A 22,809-nucleotide genomic window follows, 5' to 3' on the forward strand; every position below is an offset into this window, starting at 1 on the left:
TGTTAAATAATGGCTCATGGCCATTATTTGGCACACTAATACTGGTCATGCAACCAGTCATGATAATTTTTCTTTATATGAAAACAATATATACCTTTTACTGTTTCAAAAGCCTAAATATATTTTATCATAAAAGAATTGCCAGTATTTTACCTGGATCTAGAAAACACATACTCTGTATTGACTTCTCACATTAGTGGCTATATAAGGTCATTCATTTGAAATTCTTTTCATCTTTAGTGAATGTGCTGAATCCTATTCATACTTCGGAGTGAAAAAAAATATAACAAGTATAATTAATAAGATGGACATTCCTTTAGATACTCACGGGAGCATGTGGCAGTTTGCCATTCCAGGCACTGTCCATAGGGGAAGGAGATAATATAGGCATTGGAGTCAACACATCTCTTGGTGCTGCTGCACCACATACATTCCATACCATTGCTTGTGCAGTTAGAACACGTTGTTCGCAGGGAGCACGGCTTTTTGCAGGGTCTGGCATTCTGGTTGGGACTGACTGGAAAAGGACCACAAACATTTATAACTATGAACACAAGTTCAATCCCCTTTTCTTTAATCATATGTTCCATTAGAAGAATCTCTATTGAAGTGACTGCCTCCTTAATTAGCTATAGATAATTTCATCCAAATTTATGCTGCTGTATATAATCATATTTTATAAAAATATCAAGTAATACTCAGCATAAGTCACACTATAGTTCTAAAAGGCCATTTAAAAAATTCACAGCAATTTTATCTCTATATTAAAACAAAATATTTAATATTCATTGCCTGGAAATACCAGCTTAGCTACTTGTACGTACATTACATGACATAAAATACGTCTCAGACATCTATAACCAGCTGAGTCCCATGGAGTCAATACCAGCTCCAGGATGGGCTTCCTGCTGCTGGCCAAGGTCGAGCCAATCAGGAGTGACAGTAATGCCTCTGTGATAACATTAAGAACAGCAGATTGTTGTGCAGAATTCCAGCCAGGGAAGAGCGGAGTGAGAACATGGGAACAGCAAGGTGGACACGAAGGTCAGTGCAGAAGGAGGGGGAGCAGGTGCTCCAGGTGCTGGAGCTGAGGCCCCTGTGGCCTGTGGTGCAGAGCAGGGTGGGGCAGCGGTGCCCCTGCAGCCCATGGGGGACCATCAGGGTGCAGAGACCCCTCTGCAGCCCATGGAGAGGGAAGCCCACGCTGGAGCAGGTTTTTTTCCCAGGTAGGACTTGTGGCCCCTGTAGGGAACCCACATTAATACAGCTCATTCCTGAAGGACTGCACCCCATGGAGGAGTGACCCACGGGACAGCAGATTGGAAAGAGCTGTTGCCTGAGGGATGGACTCACGCTGGAGAGGTCCATCCAGGACTGTCTCCAGTGGGAGGGACCCCACAGGAGCAGGGGAAGGACTCCTGTCTCTGAGCAGCTGCAGAAACAACTGACCACAACCCTCATTCCCTGTCCCCTGCGGAGGAGGGAAAACATGGAAGGAAAGAGGGGTGGAGGGAAGGTGGTTTAAGATTATTTTACTTCTCACTCTTTTGCTCTGATCCTGTCAGTAATAAATTCAAGTAATATCCCCACTTTGAGTCTGTTCTGCCCGTGATGGTGATCAGTACATGACCTCTTCCAGCTCTCAACCCATGAAGCCTTCAGGGGTTTTTTTTCTCTCCTCTGTCCAGTTGCAGGGGGGAATGAGAGAGCAGCTTTAGTGGGTCCCTGACATCCAGCCAGGGTCAACCCACTACAGCAACGCACAAAATAAATCTGAAGGCAAAATTTAAAGAACTTCTTATGCTCAACCTCACAGCTATGAAGAGAAACAGAGGCCAATTGGAGAATGAAAATGCTAATTTGAACAGTCAAGTGACTATTTGTGACAGTGAACTATAGGCACAAACAAACCTAAAAGATCAAACCAAGAATTTTGATTTTGTCAGTCTTTTAGACTATTAAGATATTTACTAATATTCAGTGAGATGCAGAAAAGAAAACTCAGAATTTTTTAACACCTTCACAGACACTTTCATATTACAATTATTGTTAGCACTGACTATTAATGATTTAGAGGCAAAACATAAGGTTTCTGGTGGAACACAAAATAAGCCATACAAACCAATTCACAAATAAATATTTGCTGCTTTAGGAACTTTATTTTTTTTCTAGATTACAGCTCCATATTTTTCAAAAAATAAAAAAAGTAATTATTTAATCCAAATTGTCCAAAAATCCCTCTTAGACAAATGAAACCTCAAACTGCTTGCTACTGATGAGAGTATCAGCAACAGGGTGTAAGAGATTGCTTACCAACAGGTTTTTCACACACAAGGCCATCTGCCATTGCAGTGCAGGGATTTGCTTTGAGACCTGCCACCTCTGCTCTCTCCAGATAGGCACAGAAGCCGGAGTCATTTGGCTCTCCAGGAAGCCACTGCAGGGTTGTATTTGTAAAAGGAGACATGTCATCCCAGCCCCAGTAGGAGATGTTGATCTTGCGTAAACCTACCCAAGGTGAAATTTTCTATGAATGAGAATGAAACAAATGAGAGATAATTATTTAAAATGCCTTTTGTTTTGTTGATTTAAAACATTTCAAAGAACAGTTCAACAGCAACAACTTCACATTTTCAGAATTCATCATGTTCTTATCTCACTTTATCATCACATCCATACAGTTTTTATCTTAATTGTTCTATGTTGCTGAACATCTCCCTCCGCCCCCTAACACAACCCCAACAAAAACTCCACCTACTATATGCTTTTCTTCTACTAAAAATCTGTGTTCTTTCAAATTCTGATTACTATTATTTGATACGGGTCAAATGGTCATAATGAAACTGTTTGGTTATTTTCCAGTGGCAACTACACTGATTACTAATTGCTAGGCCAATGTGGATAATAAAATACACATAAGTTAACATCAACTCTGAAAAATCAAAGTTCAGGAAAAGGATAGATAATATTCCATCTTCTAAAGTCTATATTGCTAATACTGATTAGGCAATTCAGAGACAGAGATGAAAGTGGTGCATTTACAACTCCAGTGCCATTAAATACACGTTGAATACACTTTCATTATTAAATTACAAGTTAGAGAAAATAGTCTAGAAAACATTAAAAGTATTAATTCTAAAAAAAAAAAATATTTACGATGTATCAGTAAAATTACATCACAAATTCCACTAATTTTTATAATTTCATCTTTATACAATTACAAAGACAAAGAAGAGATTTTAAGGAATAAGGACCTTTGCTTGTTCCAGGACAAATTTACATAAATTACTTGCCCCCATCATTGTAAAAATCTCAAGACACCAAAATCAAACATGTTTCCACCAGTAATCTCTGTGCTGGCAGTTTTTATTAACCCCAGTTTAAACACAGGGAAGTGAGATACGGAGAGACAATGGGGCTGTCACAGGGATGTGGTGGCAGGTAAATACCGGAATGCCAAAACACAGCTGTCTGCACCAGGCAGAGAACAGATGTTGTCAGCTCCAGAGCAGATATATTGATCTGATTGTGAATTAGGTTCTTCACTGATTTAATTTACAGGCCAAGGTAAGTAAAACACTATAATATACCAAAAGGGGACCTGCCAGGATTCAAGATCTATGTGCTATTTCACAAGTGAACCAAGAGTTACTGCCATTCTCTGTCAGACTGATCTTTCATCTTTGATCTCACATCTTTCTTTGGCCACTCAGGTTTAACCCATGTCTGAAAAAAAAAATAAAAATCTTTCAGCACTCTTAATTCTACATCCAGTCAGAGGAATGCTCTGATTTCTCTGATTTTCTTTCCCCTCTGCCTTGTTAGACCAAATTGAAATGTGAAGGATTATTAATTTTGCTTCAAAAATACTAGTGTGTAAATATCTTTTTAGAAATTCAGTAGATAGGTAATCAATATTCCTGACCTTCCTAAAATGTACTCCCTGTGCTCTCTTCTTCTTCTGTACTATCAGCTGAGATCACAATCAAACAAAAATTGCCACAAAAACCCTAAGAGAAAAAAAAACTTAAATAAATCAGAAAATTACTAAGAAATGTTCCATTCCATAAGCAGTGATGCACTCTTCTCTTGAACAGCAACAAGGACATCCAGCAAATATGCCACTGCCCATTCTTGTGTCTTCTGTATTTACTTCGTAACTTGATTGCTACCCCAGGTGACCAACTTTCCAGGTGTCTGTAAGAGCTCCCATATTCTGGATACCAGAAAGAACATGATGCAAATAGTCAAAGTGCAACTTGGGCATCTGGAAAATGGTAGACAATACATCTGTTGTCTTATTTGTTGCCTAGATTGCTGTCCATATACATAGTCCATGTGCCTCAGAAAACTTTAGATATCTGTGCACATCTCTAGACATCTCTCTGTAGAATGCTGAGTGTGCACACTAAGCATGTATAAAAAAATGTCAGGGTCTTAGGCAGGGTGAACTGCTGACAAACACATGCCTACTTTGGGATCAAGGGATTCCAGCCAAGAGAACCTTCAACATATTACTGACTGCTTCAGTTGCACTGCCAAATAATTTGGCCTCAGCATCAGTATATAAAAAACAAGAGATCCTATTCCAGCTATGGTGAAAAGCATGTTAGGCCAAAAATGAAAACTGACACTGCAGCAGTGACATTGGAGATAAATTCTTCTGTTTGAGTAAGAGATTGTCCTGGAACCCCTTTAATGATGATGAAGTCCCAGAGAGAATCATGAAAGCCAAAGCAGCCACAGGAGATAAAAGCAGCATCCCTGAAATGAAAGATTGCTATCAAAGCAACACATACCATAGTCATAATCATTCTTAATAACTGTACTCCCTGGACAGCTTATAGTCATCATGTCAGGCATCTCAAATTCCATATGTACCATCTTTGGCTCTTTGTTAGTACAGGACATCAAAATACAGACCTGAACGCTGATGAGTGTGCTATCAAATACATGCCAAAGCTCTGACCTTGCAGGCTCGCTTATGCTGCTCTGGGAATGCCAAAGATAGATTATCTAAGTAAGGCCACCCAGATGCCCCAATGATGTACCAAATGTGCATATTCAATTATGTGGCATCAATTCCATGATGTGGTGGGCCACAGGTGAAGATTGATGGCAACAGCAGAGATTGTTGGTATCAAAGTGTAGCAGCAAAAATGACTGCTGCTCCACTGTGCAAAAGCACACAGGAAAAATCCAACTGTGAAGAGAGAATTCAGGAAGTTGCACATATGACACCTGAAGCTGCCAGGGCTCTGTGACTATCAAACTAATTTCTTCCAAAAAGAAAAGCATCAATCTACTATAAATTATCTCTCAAACTGAGGAAAGGTTCAGTCATAATAGCTGGGAGTCTCAAAGTACCTGAAGCAACTGAGGGACTTCAAATGTGTTAAATGTGAATGCCAATCCAGTTTCTTCTTCAGGAGTAAGAAATAATGAGAGTTGAACATCCTTTACTTGAACTGTGTGGTTGTTTCATTTAATGCAAAATGAATGTAGGAAACTGATTCCTTTACTTTGATATATTGCCAAAGATGCTTCTGAAGGGGATCAGACAGGAAGGAAATGAGATTGCCAGTTCTCTGTACCCAGAAGTTGCTGATGCAGGATTCTAGGTCACAGGCCTCTTGAAAAATATTTGCTATCAAACCAGGTGGGTGAAAAGTACACTAAAAATCAATGTTTCAGAAAAACACTTGCAGACAGAAAATCAGCCCCAAATGTGCCTATTTTTTTCTTCTCAAGTATACCAGCTTTACTGGAAGTTCAGGCAATCTTTACTCAACAATCTTTACTCAACAAGAAAGCCACTCCTCAGAGAGATTGAAGACTTCTTTCTTTCTTTCTATCTAGGTACATTTATAAAAACTCCCTTTATACATAATGTACAATTCATGTTAAAGCAACAACAACCACAACCAAACTTACTCAAAAAAAAAAGTTATCATTAAAAAAACAAAAAGAAAGAAAAAGAGGACAAAGGGAAAACACAGAGAAGTTACTACAGTAAAATTTTACAGTGAAAGAAAGCAATGCAATACATAGCAGGTGATCAAATCCATCTTGGGAAAAGTTGTAATGCACCTTACTAATGTTGCAATGGAGAATATAATCAAATATATCTTGAGACATATTTCATAGCTTTATCCCACTACACTATTTAAAATTCAGAATCATCACTAGAATATGTTTGTCCTCCCATCCATATCTTTCTCGGCTATTTTTTAGAAGCCACAGCCCATCTTGGAAGCTATATATTTGTGTTTGAAATACAGCTAGTCACAGTTTTCATAAAACAATTTTTTATAACATCTATAACAAGTTGGTGAAAAACTTTTTAAAGTGAGAAATAAACCTTTACATTAAGAAAGATTTCAGAATTATTTAATTCTGAGAAAAATTTTTGGGCAAGGCTTTATTTTCATCTGACAGAGGAACAAAATTGCAATCATACAATGCATACCAATAGAACATCATCCTGTATTCTCCTCTACAGTCTTACTGAACTGAACATAAGGCCAGCTTTTAGTCATCACAGGAATTGGTTAAATACTGATGACCAATAACTTCAAAAATATGCTCTTCTCTTATTCTAAATCACATAATTGTAATTTTCTTTTAAATAGTAATTATGGAACTATGTTAGAAAGGAAAAATGTGTAATCTTTACTAGAAAGCTGATATTTCATGTTAAATCTACTGTTTACTCAGAGAATTTAAATCAGATTAAGTTGCCTTGAGATCTACAGTGAATGGAATCATTTGTAGTCATGACACATTTTTTCAGGTACTACAGCTGCTTCAGCACTAATCTAATGAGGGCTGAATAATTTGCAGATGAGTGAAGTGAGCAAGTCTACCTTTACTGAATAGCCAATTACCACTGAGGTTCAAAAACCTCCTTTGTTTCTTAATTATGCAAATTACTTAGGAATTTCATATCTCTTTCAAAAATTTATCTCCACCTTTACTTTAATTCCTTTTATTTTGGATCTTAAATTGTCCTGGAAGTGAACGACACAATTCTGTCTCATTTTCTATTATGTGCCTCACAACACATTATTAACACAATAAACTTGTCAAGAATTGTTCAAACTCCTTGATTTCTAGTTACATAGTTATTCTAGGATGAAACACAAAATTCAACTTTGTTAAAATACAGTGGCCTCTTGGTACTGATATTTCCACAAAATTCACAGACTGGAGAAGGGCTCGCAGATAATTTGCCTCTCTTGTGCATCATTATGAACAAAAAAACCTGCTTCCTGCAAATAGCAACTATACAAAGAGAAACCATGCATCCCATGTACAGTCACATTGCTTGGTTCCCATTCTTGAACTATGCACCAATTCTGGCACTTTTCGTATCTTGTAAATATTTACCCAGTGAATGACACATTTTAAGCAGTGGGAACAAATTTCCTGATTTTTAAGGGTTTCAGTATCTATTAGACACATATGATGAAATCCAGATGCAATTAGTAGTAGGTGGTCACACATTACGTCATGAGAACACTTAACTCTCCTACTTTTTTTAAAAAGTTCTGTAGCGTCATTGGTTAAAAAAAAAAAATGTACAATCTAGCAAACTGAAAAAAAATAGAACTTCCCAATTTCCATCTACAAAGATTATAGCTGATATTCCAGTGGAACTTCGGTTTCTTCTTGGGTTTTCTTATTTACAGGGGACAATTTTTTTTTAAAATTTTGGTTCTCTTCTCAGGCATCCAAAGTGAGTTGAGCTTCTCTTCCTGAACATAGGAAGACAGTGGTGAGCTAATGGACACTCAATGTAATGACTCTTATATGGAGATAAAGTGCTGAAATAATTTATTAGACTTCCAAAACCACAATAGGAAAGTGGGACTGCTAGAAATTGTAATAAAGAGAGTAATTCAGAAAAAAAAAAGTAGATGTCAGCTTCACCACAACCACACATATGATAAAACCACAAAAACATACAGCCCTCTGAGAATACTTTGAACTAACAAGGAATAACATTGCTAGGCAAAGCTCACTAATTAACTGCAACCTGAACTCAAGTGTAATTTATAAAAAGATGCTTAGCCTTGTGAGCAGTGAGTCAAAGGAAAAGTTGCAAACAGTTTACATAATGAAAAGCATTGTGTAAAACTGTTTTCTTCTTTGTTTATGCTTACTACACCAAAACTACATCTTCTCAGAATTTATGGCATGCTAATAAGAAAATTATTATTTTTAGTTAAATCCCACAGTTGCAAGCAAACTCCCAAGAGTGCTAATTGCACTTTTAAATGAATATACAACATTTGAATATTAGCAGGAACAGTTAATTAACCTCATATTGCTGTTTAATCTACTTTGCAGAAAACTTCAAATCTTCTCTTTCAAAATGTTTTGCTTACTAGGTCAAAAAAAGCATATAAGAAAAAATATCAAGTGTCATTTTGCTTTAGTGTGGTAATCTGCAGTCTATCCACTATGTTTACTTTGGTGTTCTCTTAAAGAATTTAATTTATTTTTAATGAAAAATACAAACTAGACTTTAAAACTACCTGTGGTAGGTTCAGAATACATCTGCAAAATCAACAGTGTTTTGACTTCATACCACAAAGATCTTTGTCTTTTCCCTTTCTTTAGTACCAAAAGAACTTTCTCCCTACGCTTTAAAAGGAGGCAACCTATGGATTTCCAATTCAGTATAGGGATTAGGAGAAATTATTTATACACAGTGAGGTCTGGACAGGGTGTGGAGACAATGGCAGCCTCCTCCTGCTGAATCTTTCCAAAGCATCAATGTATTATTCCAAACATGATAAAGAAATTGTCCTAAATTTGTGCCAGAACAAGGACTTTGTGTATTAGGAAACAAAGTCACACACTGTTTCTATGAACAATAAAGAACTCTGAAGTCCTTCCAGACTGGAGTATTTACTATTTTAACAGTTTGTTAAATAAACAACAGTTGCTTTTATTTTCTCAATATAAGAATACCAAATAACATAGATATAAAATCAGAATCATATTCTTATTTCCAAATGTTGCTCTGACAAATTCATTAATCCTGAAAACTTGTGAAACCTTTCTTTTTTCAGGCTAAAGGTTTTAAAGTCTTTGATATTAACTACACAGGTCAAACTCCACTACAGATAAGAGAGATTTAAGACATGATGTTCACCTTACAGATGCTCTGACTACATTTGTGAACTTCCACACCACCACCTGTTACAGAAATAAGACATCTAAAATGAAATCTCACTCCTTAAATCATTATGATTGCAGTTTGAGAGGAAAAGGCAGACAAAAGAAAATCAAGAAGTTTCAGGGAGCCTCTGTCACACCTGATAACACATTTAGGCTGTCACACACTGAACAAATGCAACTGGGTGGACAGATATGAATGAAAAAAATTGAGGTTTTTTTCCTGACTGCCACTGAAAACACCAGAATAAGTCATGGTAGCATTTCATTAGAGATTCTGATAGCTAAATGATTGTTTAACCCAAGATATACTTTTAAAGTGTATACATTTCTCTACAGTTGCATAAACTGTATTTGAGGTATCTCAAATTTACATCACCACATTGGCTCATGACATACTTCATTTAAATAAAGATACACTCAGTAGGATGTCACCTTGTAGAAGTTCTAAGCTCTGAAATGTAAGAAAAATCTTGCTTCCAAACAGTAAAAAAAGCTACTTCTCATCTACACCTCAAGCCAGCCAGGCAATATCAGTCATATAAATATCTATCACACATTATTAGATTTGAAGGCGTCCTGTGCAGTATTTTAATAGGAATTCGGGGAGAGAAAAGAAAAAAAAAAAAAGCAGCAAACTAAATAATTATAGCAATCATGTTGCTAACAAGGTTTTGTTGCTTTAGTTTCAACTACATTTTCAATGTTAACTTGTATCAAAGAGTGGACAGACAGAATGTGTTTCAAGGGCTGCACTAAGTACAATATCAAGGAAGAACTTTTGACATAGAATTACTTTTCTCTCTCTCCTCTATTAACAAATAATAAAAAATAAATATCTTTCCATTTAAAAAAAATCTGCTCTGTAAAAACATCAAGTACTTAACCAATGTTTGTATCTCCTTTTCAAAATGGAATGCTAAAAAGGATAATTAAAGAATATTTTGTTTCACAATATATGTCCCTAAACCTTTGCTTTCAGATTCAGTAAGGCGACCCTTAATTGTTATTTCCTTCATGTGCTTCTTCAATTCATCTACAGCATAAAAACCTTGTAAATCACATACTAGTTTGCTACCTCATCTCACTCAAGGCCAGTCTTCGCGAACAAAGATTTGGGAAAGGTCTTTACCCTTTGAGCCTGCGCAGTGGATTTTTTAGGTGAGACACAGTGTGCGCTGAGCTGAGCCCACCCTTTAATCCTGAGGTTCATCTGCCGGGGCCGAGCAAGCTTGGACAGTGGCAGCGAGGTCCTCAGGACATAGGTTTCTTTAGAGTGACCTTCTCTTAGATGGATGGCCTTACAGGGCTGACGAGCTCCATCTGCCCGGGGGAGTTCCCTGACCGGGAATCGAATCCAGGCCACGGCAGTGAGAGTGCTGCACCCTAACCACTAGACCACCAGGGGTCCTCAGTTTGATATAAGCTTTAATTATCATTCACAATTATGTTTCATTGTCCTGTAACTGTAAAATCCTAAGCTGCTTTAAAATCTGAGGTTTTTATACAGACGAAGAAATGCTGCGTCTTTTACAAAACAAAATACACACTTCTAAAAATGCCATTTGCTAAGAAAAACTGATTTGCTTGTAATGGAATCTTACTCTGCTAAGACATCCCATCTGAGAGTACACTGCTGGGTTTGACATTTTTGAGCATACTTATATTTCATATACTTGCACCAATTACGTTTAAAAACGGTAATAAGAATTTGAATATTAAACTGCTAAAACACTGAACCTGACCACCCAGGAACAGGTAATTAATCTTCTCTTCTCTTGTCCCACAGTTAATAACATTAATATGGATCACTTTTCTAAGGAATATTTTGATGGTAGCTTGCTGTATTTGCCAGAGACACGGAAGAGTTTTCAGCCCTCTCTCTCCTTCACCATCATCAGAGAAAGTTAATTAGCTCCTGCTAATTCCACTGCTGCTATGCAGAGAATTTCTACATTTCACATACTAGCACAGCTTCTCTGTGACCCTTTGATCCCAAATGCCAGTTCTGCAGGAAGCTAGGCTTTTCTGGAGAAGTTTACATCTTTAGTGCCTCACTGTCCTCGACGGCTTGCAGCCTAGCTATTCACCACCCAAAACCAATCCTTTGAGCACTTTTATGGACACTGGTGTGAAAAGTCAGGTTTTCTCTGTTAGTGAAGAGTATTTTGATTCCTCTTGTCACAGTATATTTAGGGCTGGGATTTCCGACAATTCATGGTAAAACCACAGCAGGTAACTAAGTACCACTCAGCCTCTTGCTGACCTCCCCCAACTCTGTCACAGAGGAGAACTGGAAAGAAAAAGTAAGTCTCATGGGTTGAGATAAGAACTGTCTAATAACTAAACCAAAATATTATTATAATAATAGTAGTGAAAATGAGAGAGGGATAAAACCTCAGCGAAACACTTCCTGAGTTTGCCCATGGGGATGTTGTGAGAGACAGTGTCAAAAGCCTTGCTGGAGACCAGGAAGACAATATCCACTGCTCTCCCCTCAGCCATCGAGGTATTGTTCCATCGTACAAGGCAATCAGGTTTGTCAACCATGATTTACCTTTACTGAATCCATGCTGGCTACTCCTGATCACCTACTTGTCATCCATGCAGATATTGATGGCCTCCAGAGCGAAGCATTGCCATCACCTTTCCAGGGATTAAGGTGAGACTGACTGACTGGTAGTTCCCTGGGTTCTCTTTCTTGCCCTTTCTGAAGACCAAGGTGAAAATATCACCTTTTCTCAGTCCTCAAGCACCTCTCCTGAACAGCATTATTCTCGTACTAAATCCAACACACAGCACTGTACCAGCCACCAAAAAGAAAATTAACTCTATCACAGTTGAAACTAGGACACCGAAGTGATCCACTCATTCTCTTGAGCAAATATTCTCTCACAGGTAAACAGTAACTTAACATTTAAATCAGGTAAGGAGAAACACTTGAGAACTGCTGTGTCATTAGCATTAAACATGAGATTTGCTTAATACCTACACATCACTGATACCAGTCTTTAACACCATGTTACACTTCTTTGAAGACATAAACTTTCCTGTCTTTGGACAAAAGCCTAAAACAGATTTCTCCAAGAAAATTTATTTCACATAAGCATCAATTACAGTTGCTCAAGTTACCTGAAGTGTATACTTCTGTATTTCATCCAGAACAAATTCCACTTCTTTTGAGGTTGTTAATGAGGCAAGATTTCCACTTAAGTTGTAGCAATACAGCTTAGCATTGTCATAGCTTTCACGACTAGAATTTATGTGGAGGCAGGCATCTCCAATATGACTCCATCTTTCTCCGCACAGATGAGCTAGTGCAAAAAGCATATGATTAAAGCTGATCTGAAAAAACTTCTAAAAAACCCAAGGGAGTCTGAATTTTAACTTCCCAAGATCATAAATCAAATACATCCCACACTCAATTTTCCTTTTCATGTCACATAAATTCTGAAATACCAAGTAGCATCATACGAATTAGTGTATTTTTATGGAAAGAAACTTATAATTATTTTTTACGTTTTTAAAAGATATACGCTAAGTTTCATCATAACAATATTCTTTTGTCAATATTTCTTCCCTGCTCAGAATTGAGCACAACATTAAGATTAGATTATGTACATAAATAATAGTGTTTTAACCCATCCCTTTACTTCAGTTTTATGTAGAATTAAGAGATCACTACTTTACCCCACCTTTATCATCCTATCTCCGCATTTATATTTGCCTAAATGCAATTAGAATGATAGGAAATTCTGATAATATCTTGAGAACATTTCCTCTTCAACATTTTACAGCTTTATTCACACTCAGGTAAGTATTAAAAGAAAAGTAAGTAATTCAGAGCAACTGTTATAGTCAACCTTTACAAAGAATGCACATATTCAGTTTTAAACTGCACAGAATAAACTGATTGAAATTATTTAATGAATAATCTCTGTAAAAAAAACGTGTTCATTAATTTCATCTGGACATAATGATCAAACGGAAAAGGTTCTGACATCTAACTGCATATACGTAGTTATGAATATAAATTACAGAATAAATATTATTTCAGAATCTTAACAGTCACCTTCTGAGAATATTGCATATTAGCATTTTAATATTCACTGCTTTCAAGTAGTATCAACATTAGACAATCAAGAAACTAGATCTTGGGCCTTATCTGCACAGGAAAATTGAAGTATAATTGAATTACAATTTATAAAGTAAAACCAGCTAGCAAAAGTAACAATGTCAGTACATATGTAACAGTAAAATGCTCAGTATGGCAATTCAGCTCTGCACTCAGTGGTCCCCACAGGCTGGAGCTTGTCACTGGCTTTTACAGAGGCACATGCCATTATGCCTTGGCTAATGTTATTATCCCTCCTAACCAGATTAAAGGTAGCATTGATACCCCAAACAGTGGTGTAATTACATCTGTGTTCACCTGTACAGGCACAGACAGACAAGGTCAGTCAGAACAAATAAAACATATCCAGGTCTACTCATTGAATCAATATGCTTTGGCAACAGCAAACAAGGTTTATTCAAGTTTTGAAATCAACTCTGAAAAGCAGCATGGCCACCCCACAGCCCTTACCAGGTAGTGCCTGGCACTCCTGCTGCCTCTGGTCCCACTGGCAGTTCAGGTGCAGGGAGCAGCTCTTGCAGCTGGTCAGTTTATTGCAGATCTGTTCATTTCTCACGTGACATTTGGTGTAGTTTTTAACTGACTATAAAGACAAAACGGACAAAACAGGATCTCAAGCATAAGTAAAACTATTAAAAAGACAGAAGTCAAAACTGAAATACAGAGCAGGTGGATCCCTCCCAGAAAATCATGGCCACCTAAAAGCCAGGCTGAATTTAAGCTCTTTGTCCAGATTCCTTTAGCAGTTGCTCAAAGTAAAAAATGCATCTCTAGAGCACAAATCACCCCATCTGTTCTACACAACTATGAGTGTCAAACAGTACTTTGAAGAGGTCAATTCCCCGTACCAGGAAGAGCTTAAACAACTAAACTAAATCTCTGTTTCTAAGATAATTACACTCTCACTAAATTATTTCATCCTATGCAGGTTAAAGAAAGCATAATAGTCAAACAGAACTTAAAAATGCACAAGGTACAAAATAATTACATATCATTCACCAAAGCTGCAAGAATATGCTCTACACATGACATAAAACCAGGGATAACATTATATCTCTGTTACCTCAGTATACAAGCAAAGCAGTAACACTGAAGGAATTATTACTTGAGGGGTTTGGTGGGTTTGGTGGGTTTTTTTTCTTTTTTTCCTGAAAACTGAAGTCTCCCTTTCCAAGTTCAGCATTTTGGACACAAATCTTTCTTCCCTGTGCATAGTACTTTTAATTAAGACATGATATTGATATTGTACTTAATGAACTGCTCTAAATCTCAGCCAGTGCATCAGCTCATCCATAAGGCTGTCTCTAGCAACTTAATTTCACAGTAATAATTAGAAGTAAGTCCTAATGCAAGACAGCTTTATACTCACAGAACCACAGAGTGGTTGAGATTGGAAGGGACCTCTGCAAGTCCTTCTTGTCAAACCCTCACAACTCTTGTCTCTCTCTAATAACAAAAGATTAAATTAATGCATAGCAGCAAAAATGGATTGCACTTGGATTGCAAGTGCATGATTTACTGAAAATTTTGGTTGCTTTCCATTCTAATAGTCTCCTGGAGTATGATTAAATGACATATTAAGGGACAGTATGACAGTAAGCTACACAGTTGCTGGTACTGGAATATGGACACTGATAGGGAAGGGGGGGAGGTAAAAAGTCTCCTTTTATTTTTATTTTTTTTTCAAAGTCCTGAAATGATGCAATTGTTATAATGAATTCTCAATCTCACACAGAACCAGCTTCATTCCTGGTGAAGAACACTGCTGTTTAGGGACCTTATTGTATTTTAATTTTTTGCTTTTATTGGATCAGATGCTCACCAGTAAGCTTATTATAAAAGGTACTCGCTATTTTTTTGTCCTATAAAAATGGCTACTGTGAGGCAAAAAGAACCAGAGAAGCAGTTCTAGTAGGAAGCATCAACACCACAGTACGAAACAGAGCCAAAGACGATGCCATCAAGTAACAGAATGTCTATCTAGGCCAATAAATGCATACAGACAGTAAAGCACAAAAACCTTTGGTACAAACCCACACTCAGTTCCACTCCATCGTGAAGCACACTCACAAAACTCCTGAGAGATGCTTTGAAGTGAATTTTAGAGCCTAAGTAACCATCATCTGCTCCCCTACAATATCTCAACTAATACTCACCTTTAACACTTCATGTTGACATATCCTTAACATTCAGATTTTTTTTTAAATTACATGCTCTTCAGTGGTATTACACACAGATTACAATTTTCCAACTAAACCAAGATATTTGTTCTTTTACTTTCTAATCATGAAGCTTGTTATGTGCTGGTTATTTAATGTTTAAAATAAAATTCAAAGTAGTAGTGACTATTCTATAATAATGTTCCTTCTTGTATTCCCTTATTCCCAGTACTTATTTCCCTTAAATCCAATTTAAACATTGCTTGCCTGAAAATCTCATTAGTTCAATGTAGATGTGAATCCAATAGGTAACTCATATTAACACAATATTAAGGTTATAACTTAAGCTACCAAACTCAATGAAATTTAAAAAGATGACAGCCCATCTGTTACAGAAGTGCTATATTGCTCTAAGATATTTATAATGTTTACACACCAAAATATGAGTAAATCATGTTCTGTATAAAGCTTCCTTCTTACGTCTGATTTACTTAGATCTTTTAAGTACTGACCCTGATACGGTGATATATAGACAGACTTATGGACTACAGTGATTTTTCTGAATATTTACTGTAGAATGAAAATACTACAGGAGTTTATCTTAGAATTTCAGAAATTGCTATTCAATTATGTATCCCTTTCCTCCCCCTGGACTTTTCAGGTTAACAGTACACCTTGTCTAGTTTGTCTAGTCCAACTGTAAATTATTAACTTGTAGATTGGTATTATTTCTCTGAAACTACTCCCAAAACTTGCCACTGGATACTCCTTAGTAATAAATTTGATTCTATTCATATTTCCTTCTACTACTTTATACATCTCCTCTTGACTATTCTTTGAATTCCTCAAATGTCGGCAGATTGCTGTAATTTTTATTATTTGTATTAGTGTATCACCCAAGGACTCCCATCATGAAAGAGGGTAATAACTTTTTGGAAGCAATGTGAGCATTACAAAAAGAAAATTATTCTTGTCTTTAAGGCACTGTATAAAAACATTTAACAATGTAGGACTATAGTTCTCTTTGAAGCATCCTCCAGGATCCCATATCCCTAAAGAGGATGTTCTTTATCATACCCTTCATGGGTTCAACGATGCTTAGTTTATGTGTGGAGACCAAGACAATGAAATTCAGAGACTGCTACTGAGGGTAAGAGTGTGGTTGGTCTCAGAGAAGAAACATGTCCCCTTTCAAAAATGTAATACAGGGTGGATGCAGAAACACTTCAGCTGTGCCTCTTCCCATCACAGTCTCTTCAAACAGGAAAAATCACATGTACTTCACTTGAAAAGACACATCACAGACCATACTCTGACCAAAAAAATATTATGTTCACATGCTATTGCCAAGTGTTCTTGATCACATTTGAGTAAGTGTTCTCCTTTTACTCTGCCCTCCCCTATGTTTGTGACAGTAAAAGAGTAGATTTTATAACAAGCTTAATTTGAAGAGTCAGAATAAGAGTTGAAATTTTATAAGTGGGGTTTTTCAATTTATTTGCAAGCAATTCTATGGTTTTGAAAGGAAAACACTACTTTCCAAGTAAAGTTTAGTATTATATTACTGCTGAAGTTCAAGCCTGCAGAATACTTTCCTTAAGTAATTAAGGGGACAAGTTACTTTATTTGCAATCTTTTAGTGTGGCAGTTAATATTCCTATAAACTGAAGGATTATAGGCTAAAAATGTAGACAACCAATGAAGCACATTGTTATAGCTACCCCATCTCCACTGATTACTTCAGTTTTTACTGTAGAGGAGTAAGACAATGGGAGAAGGAAGACATTCTTTATTAGTTCCTGAAGTGCACCCCTCAGGATTGCTGTTTGCATCTGGAGTTTGGTGTAGAAATAGGAAGAGTTATTTTGAGGGTATAAAGAATCAAAATCAATTTCTTTTAGTAACTAGTGCAAGCATTTCCAGTTGTTTCCCAAAGAAAAGGGTGAGGAAGGAGACAAAGAAGTGGGTTAGGGAAATTAAAAAAAAAAAAAAAGGTAAAATAAAAGACAATAAAGACAAAACCTTTAAAATTCTTTCACATCATAAATATCAAAAAGAAGTCAAGATATCATCCAGTAACAACTTACATGTGCACAAGGTAAGTATTTTTTCATTTTTCAGCCTATAAGTCTATCAGCACTTGAGCCAATTGGAACTATAAGTGGCATGGTACACGGCCAAACCCAGCTCACCATCTCTTGCATAAGCACAGTTTAAGGAAGGCTGGCATGCAAAAAGCACTCCTGTACTTTCAGGATTTCAATGCAATCACAATTTTCAAAAGTGCCTACATATGCCTGAAAAAAACAAAACAGCTTTATGGCCAGAATGTGGACTTAATATATTGCTATCCTTAAAAAAAAACTACTCAACATATTGGGGCTCTCTGCCACTTTATCAACTACTACTTGGTTCCATTTCTGAAGAGGAAAAAAAAAAAAAAGGATAAAGCAAATTCTTTACTCTAATATTCAAGCTTTCTCAGGTCTTCCTTAGTAAAGGAAACTTTGCATTTTGTTGCAATTGGTCAGCCCTCTTCAGTCATTTACCATTTTATTTCTCATAAGGTACAAAAAGATTTTGCTATCATGGGGCAGCTCCTCCCTGAGGAGCAGATCAATTCTTTGTTTATTTTTCCATGCTACTATCTCAAGAAAAATGACACCTTGTAAAGGTGCAGCAATCTAAAATGAAATTGATCTCTCCCCAAAGCTTTTTCTTTTTTTCTTTTATTTTTTTGGTAAGGACTTCTGAGAATATTTCCATTACAAATTATAAGTATAGTCAAGTTTCTGCACAACATAATCAGTAAGGGAGTATCATTCTCACAAGATGTGAGACATATGCAGACATACAAAGTGAATACAGTTTCATAAACATATTAAGCAGATTCAGATCTGGAGATTTTTGTCTATATAAAGAAATAGGCAAAATGCTTCAGAACTAGTGAGGACCAGGAAGACACTTAGGATATTATAGAGTACAAATGAAAGTGTCAAAATGCAAAATCAATGCAACAGACTTAAGGACAGTGAACTGCTTGTAAAAGCATAATCTACTCCACAAAAATCAGAAATATATCACAAGCAGGACACAGAATTTTGGAGGAAAAAAAAAAGGAAGGAAGATGTGAGACAAAGAATCTGAGAAAAAAAAGCAGATATGAGCATGACAGAAAGCTGTTTCTCCCAGTTTTAGAAGAAGACAGAGTGGTGGGTAGTGCTTAGAGGGACACCTGTGCAGAAATATTAGGTTTTACAAGTCAATCAAAATATTCCTGTTTAAATTTCCATTCCTGATATAGACAGGCAATGAGTGGGAGAAAAAGAATAAGTACACTGATCATCAGTTCCTTCTTTGTGACAAAGTCTTCTACAATGTTCTATGTTTTAAAGCTGAAAATGACCCTGGGTTAGATGCAAGAGGCTCCCTGAGAGAACTTGAAAGAGGAAACGATAAAGATATCAGTATGTGATATTTCAGGAAGACTGTACTTGGCAAGAGACACTATTAATGACAGTATTATAGTTGCTTTTGCCCCTATGGCAAAAAAGTATCTGTATTTGCACATTTTTGAAAAAAGGGAGAATAGGTAATTTTTAGCTCCATCAATCTCAAAGATAAAAATTAAATAACTTTTTGTTCTCGGTTTAACTTCAGTGTATTATATAAAGCCACTGTAAGCAGTCTGGTGTAATTTCTCAAGGCAATCTTCAAAATCCTTTTTACAACAGAAAAAACCCTCTAATTAATGGTCAAAAACAGCCAACAAGGCACTACTGCTAGGTTGCTCTCCAATCTACTCACTATTCAAATTTCAGTACTGTCTTAAACCACTCTGCTTCTTTAAACTATTTCCCAGTGGGGCAAGAGATCATTCACCCCTCAACATTTGCATCAGACATGACAGGGCCAACATAGTATGCAGAAGTATCCCACTTCTGTGAGTTTTACTGAGAGAAAAACAAAGCAGCTTTCCAGTGCTGAAATGAGTCAGACCTCCAGAACAACCTGGCATTGCAAGCCTCTGCTAGCAATTACATCAGATATGAGTATGACATATACCTCGATGATCCGTAAGTGTGCACAGTAGAGGACTATAGTGTCCTGTTAACATTCTGACTCACATCAGGTGGTGAATATAGGCAGGTATATGTGCATCATCAATGCATATTATCACTGCTTATGAAGTCCATCTGTCCAAATAGAATTATTTCAGGGAAATTTTCATATTTTACAGGCCTTCCAAACAGCAGAGCAATCATTGTTTTTCAAAAAATCTGTGACCATGATGCCAATGCCAAACTGGTTGACAGTATATCTTTAGTACACTGGCCAGTTTCCACAGGGTGAAAGCAGCAGATTCTAAAATGTTATTGTCTGTCTCATCTGGAGTTCTATGATCTAAGTCATAAATCAAGGCCCTAGTACAGCTGCAAAAATGGGGCTTTCTCCTTGTGATATTTCTGAGTCTACAGCTTGTTATCCCATATTATCACAGTGCTGTCACAACATTTTCATTTTGTGGGCCTAGTGCAGAAGTAGCAGTCTATGAAAATGGATAATCAGCCTGATCCATTCTGTTTCTTCACACGGAGTCATTCTGTTTATGCTATTTTGGTGGGTGTATATCGAAGATGCAAAATCCTTCCTCCATCATCTCATGGCCAATAGACTAATTTTGCAACAGCCACCTCCAATTTGTGAGGGTGCCTCTTTTAAGAAACCATTTTGATGAATCTTCACTATCCCATTCTTCAGTAACTGCACTAACAGCCTCTCCTATCCACTTCAAAGCCTGAATAAAAGACAGGAAATGATATAGAGAAAACCAGTGCATCAGTTGCTAATTAAGCTGACAATCTTAGTCATGAAAGGTTGTCAGAGAAGGACACTGAACTGAGAAACTTGTGCTAAAATACCGAGTGCTTCATATTTATTACGGGACGAAGATGGTCTGCTCCTTAGCAACTGTTCCTTGCTCAGGAGTTGAAAACCACCGTTAGAAAATTAGTACCTAATATAGTACAATGTGTCAGGAAAAGAAGAGCCCTTGAAGATCACAAAGGAAACTAACCATTAGTGCCTGGAATGTGAAATCCCTCTGACAGACTTATAACGTGGCCACTGATGAATTTGTGTCTGCATTGCTTTTATTAGTAGTGACTAGCTACAAATGCCAGTGATTAGAACTGGCTGTGCTCACTCTAAATGGGCAAGATTTGCGTCAGAGTCAATCCAATTCACACCCTAATTTGTCTGTCTGGAGAACAAGATTGATTTGCAACAGGTTCAAGCCAGAGAGCAAGCTACTTTTACTAATGGAAGTGTGTAAAGAAAGGATTTTGAACTCAAGTACAGCCATGTGTCTGCAGCTACCTGAAAAGTATAAGGACGCAAAATTTATAAAGCTAAAATGCTATTACAAGCTTGTCAAAAATCAAATGAACACACAAGAGATGCAGCAGCCGGTCAACAACAACATGAAGTATAAAACTAAGCAATATTAAAAAGAGAAAACTATAAACTTGCTTGAATCTATGGGATCTGATCGCTTGTCCTTAAAAAACATCAGAACAATCTCACCAAATCATCACAAGCCAGTTACTCTCGTGGTTACAGAGGCTCATATTCCTTTAACGAGATGACAAGTAAGTCCATGACTTAAAGAAAAAAATTTCTACTATGACCAATGATCAGAATACCAAGACTAATGAGACTGACCCAGTTCTGTATGAAAGGAAAAAAACAAACAGCCACCCTTCACGGGTTTCCACAGTTTCTGCCTGTGTACTGTACCCCACATATGCAAAAACACAAGTTAATAATGGACTCTGTGACCTTTCAAATGTCATTAATTAGGAGATAACGATATTTTCCTGAGAAATATACAATGGGCTAAACACAACCCTAAAGAATAATTTTGTTTACCCTGACCTAGATTTTTTTGCCTTCTGCAATATTTTTACTGCAAAAGCCTGACAAACATGTTGATGCTTGTGCTCAAAACAAGCAAGTATTATTCCACAATACCTAGAAAAGGAACAGTACTGATAAGATGCTCAAAGATTTGCAAAGACTCACCATGCTGCAGTTACTATTTGCTGAAATGCACTTCTTGTCATCACACCATTGGCACCCGTTTGTGTTGGCAGTGCAGCTCGCGCAGTCCGCGTACCGGTAACATCTGTCGTCTGCAGCAGCTGGAACACAAGTGACAGTCAAAAAGAAAGGTCCCACAAAAGGAGAATAATACCACCTTTTAAACACTTGCCTAGAGCTTTTCCCATTACATCCTCCATTTGAATTCTAGCCATTCTTAAAGGTTTAAGTTACTGCAGGAAATTAATTCTATTCAGTTAATAAGATTTACTCCTTTAAAAATTCCTTTAGTAACAACTCTATCTGAAGGCTCACAAGTTTCATATCAACTGAAGGAATATTCAGATATACAACATACAAGCTCTCGTAGCACAATGCATAAATTAGGAGTAGGAAGAAGTTTTTCAACTATTCTTTCTTCACTTCTTTAACACAGAAGAAAGATTCTCTTAAGACACAGGTTTCTGATAAAAATATTAGATGGCTATGCAAGAAGATAAGAAGACAAAAATAGTAAATAAAAAAAATCTAAGACAGATATTAGCAACACATGGACATTTTATGGTAAGTTAGAGTTCTATCCTTCTCTACAAAACATGTTTGAGAAAGACTTCATGTTAAATTCCTAATATTTGGACTAAAATTCAGATTATTTAAAATAGTTTGGGACACAAATTGTTACTTCTGTTTAAAGGAGATAAAAATCTGAAACATCACCATGACCCAAAATAGGAGAATTTGTACCATTTCCTACCCTGATTATTGTGTTTAACTCCTGTTTAGTTTGGCTCCTTTAGTCTCAGGGTCATGCAGGTTTAAGAGATTCTCTTGCCAGGCAAGCCTTTCCATCCAAGAATCGATCTTTTGAAAACTCACTAAAATTTCTGCTTATCCTTTAATATTGACCATCAGCAGTTTCTCAGATGATATTCTCAACCAGGTAAAAATTGAGCCAAGTGATGTAAAATAATATAAGAAAAATTGGCTTTTGGCAAAAAATTACCACCTGAAACCAGAAGAATTTGACAGCATTGAAGCAGTGCTGTTCACACAACTTCTTTGGAACCGGAATTCTACAGACCTCATGTCTTGCAAGTTGAGTTGTAGTTTATTGCCACTGCAGCAGCTGTACTTTAGAAACTGCTCTAACTTTTTTATTTTCCTTCAGCCTTTCTGTCTGTGCCTTGCTTTGTTTCAGGGTTTTTTAAGCACCTGTTGATATGATCA

General features: G+C 36.8%; 1 protein-coding gene across 6 annotated transcripts in view; it reads right to left on the reverse strand.

Moving 5' to 3' along the window:
* Nucleotides 1–22,809, reverse strand: part of ATRNL1 (attractin like 1) — a 466,156-nt gene that overhangs the window by 351,008 nt on the left and 92,339 nt on the right. For all 6 annotated transcript variants that reach the window (XM_051801056.1, XM_051801055.1, XM_051801059.1 and 3 more), the window contains exons 13-17: nt 21,565–21,683; nt 13,772–13,904; nt 12,319–12,500; nt 2,314–2,527; nt 329–517 (exon numbers count right to left, since the gene is read on the reverse strand). In XM_051801056.1, coding sequence (XP_051657016.1) covers nt 329–517; nt 2,314–2,527; nt 12,319–12,500; nt 13,772–13,904; nt 21,565–21,683 — 837 coding nt within the window. The remainder of the gene's footprint in view (nt 1–328; nt 518–2,313; nt 2,528–12,318; nt 12,501–13,771; nt 13,905–21,564; nt 21,684–22,809) is intronic.

Source organism: Manacus candei, unplaced genomic scaffold, assembly GCF_025592945.1.
Source record: "Manacus candei isolate 608988 ecotype Guabito, Panama unplaced genomic scaffold, ASM2559294v1 h1tg000050l, whole genome shotgun sequence".
Lineage (NCBI taxonomy): Eukaryota > Metazoa > Chordata > Aves > Passeriformes > Pipridae > Manacus > Manacus candei.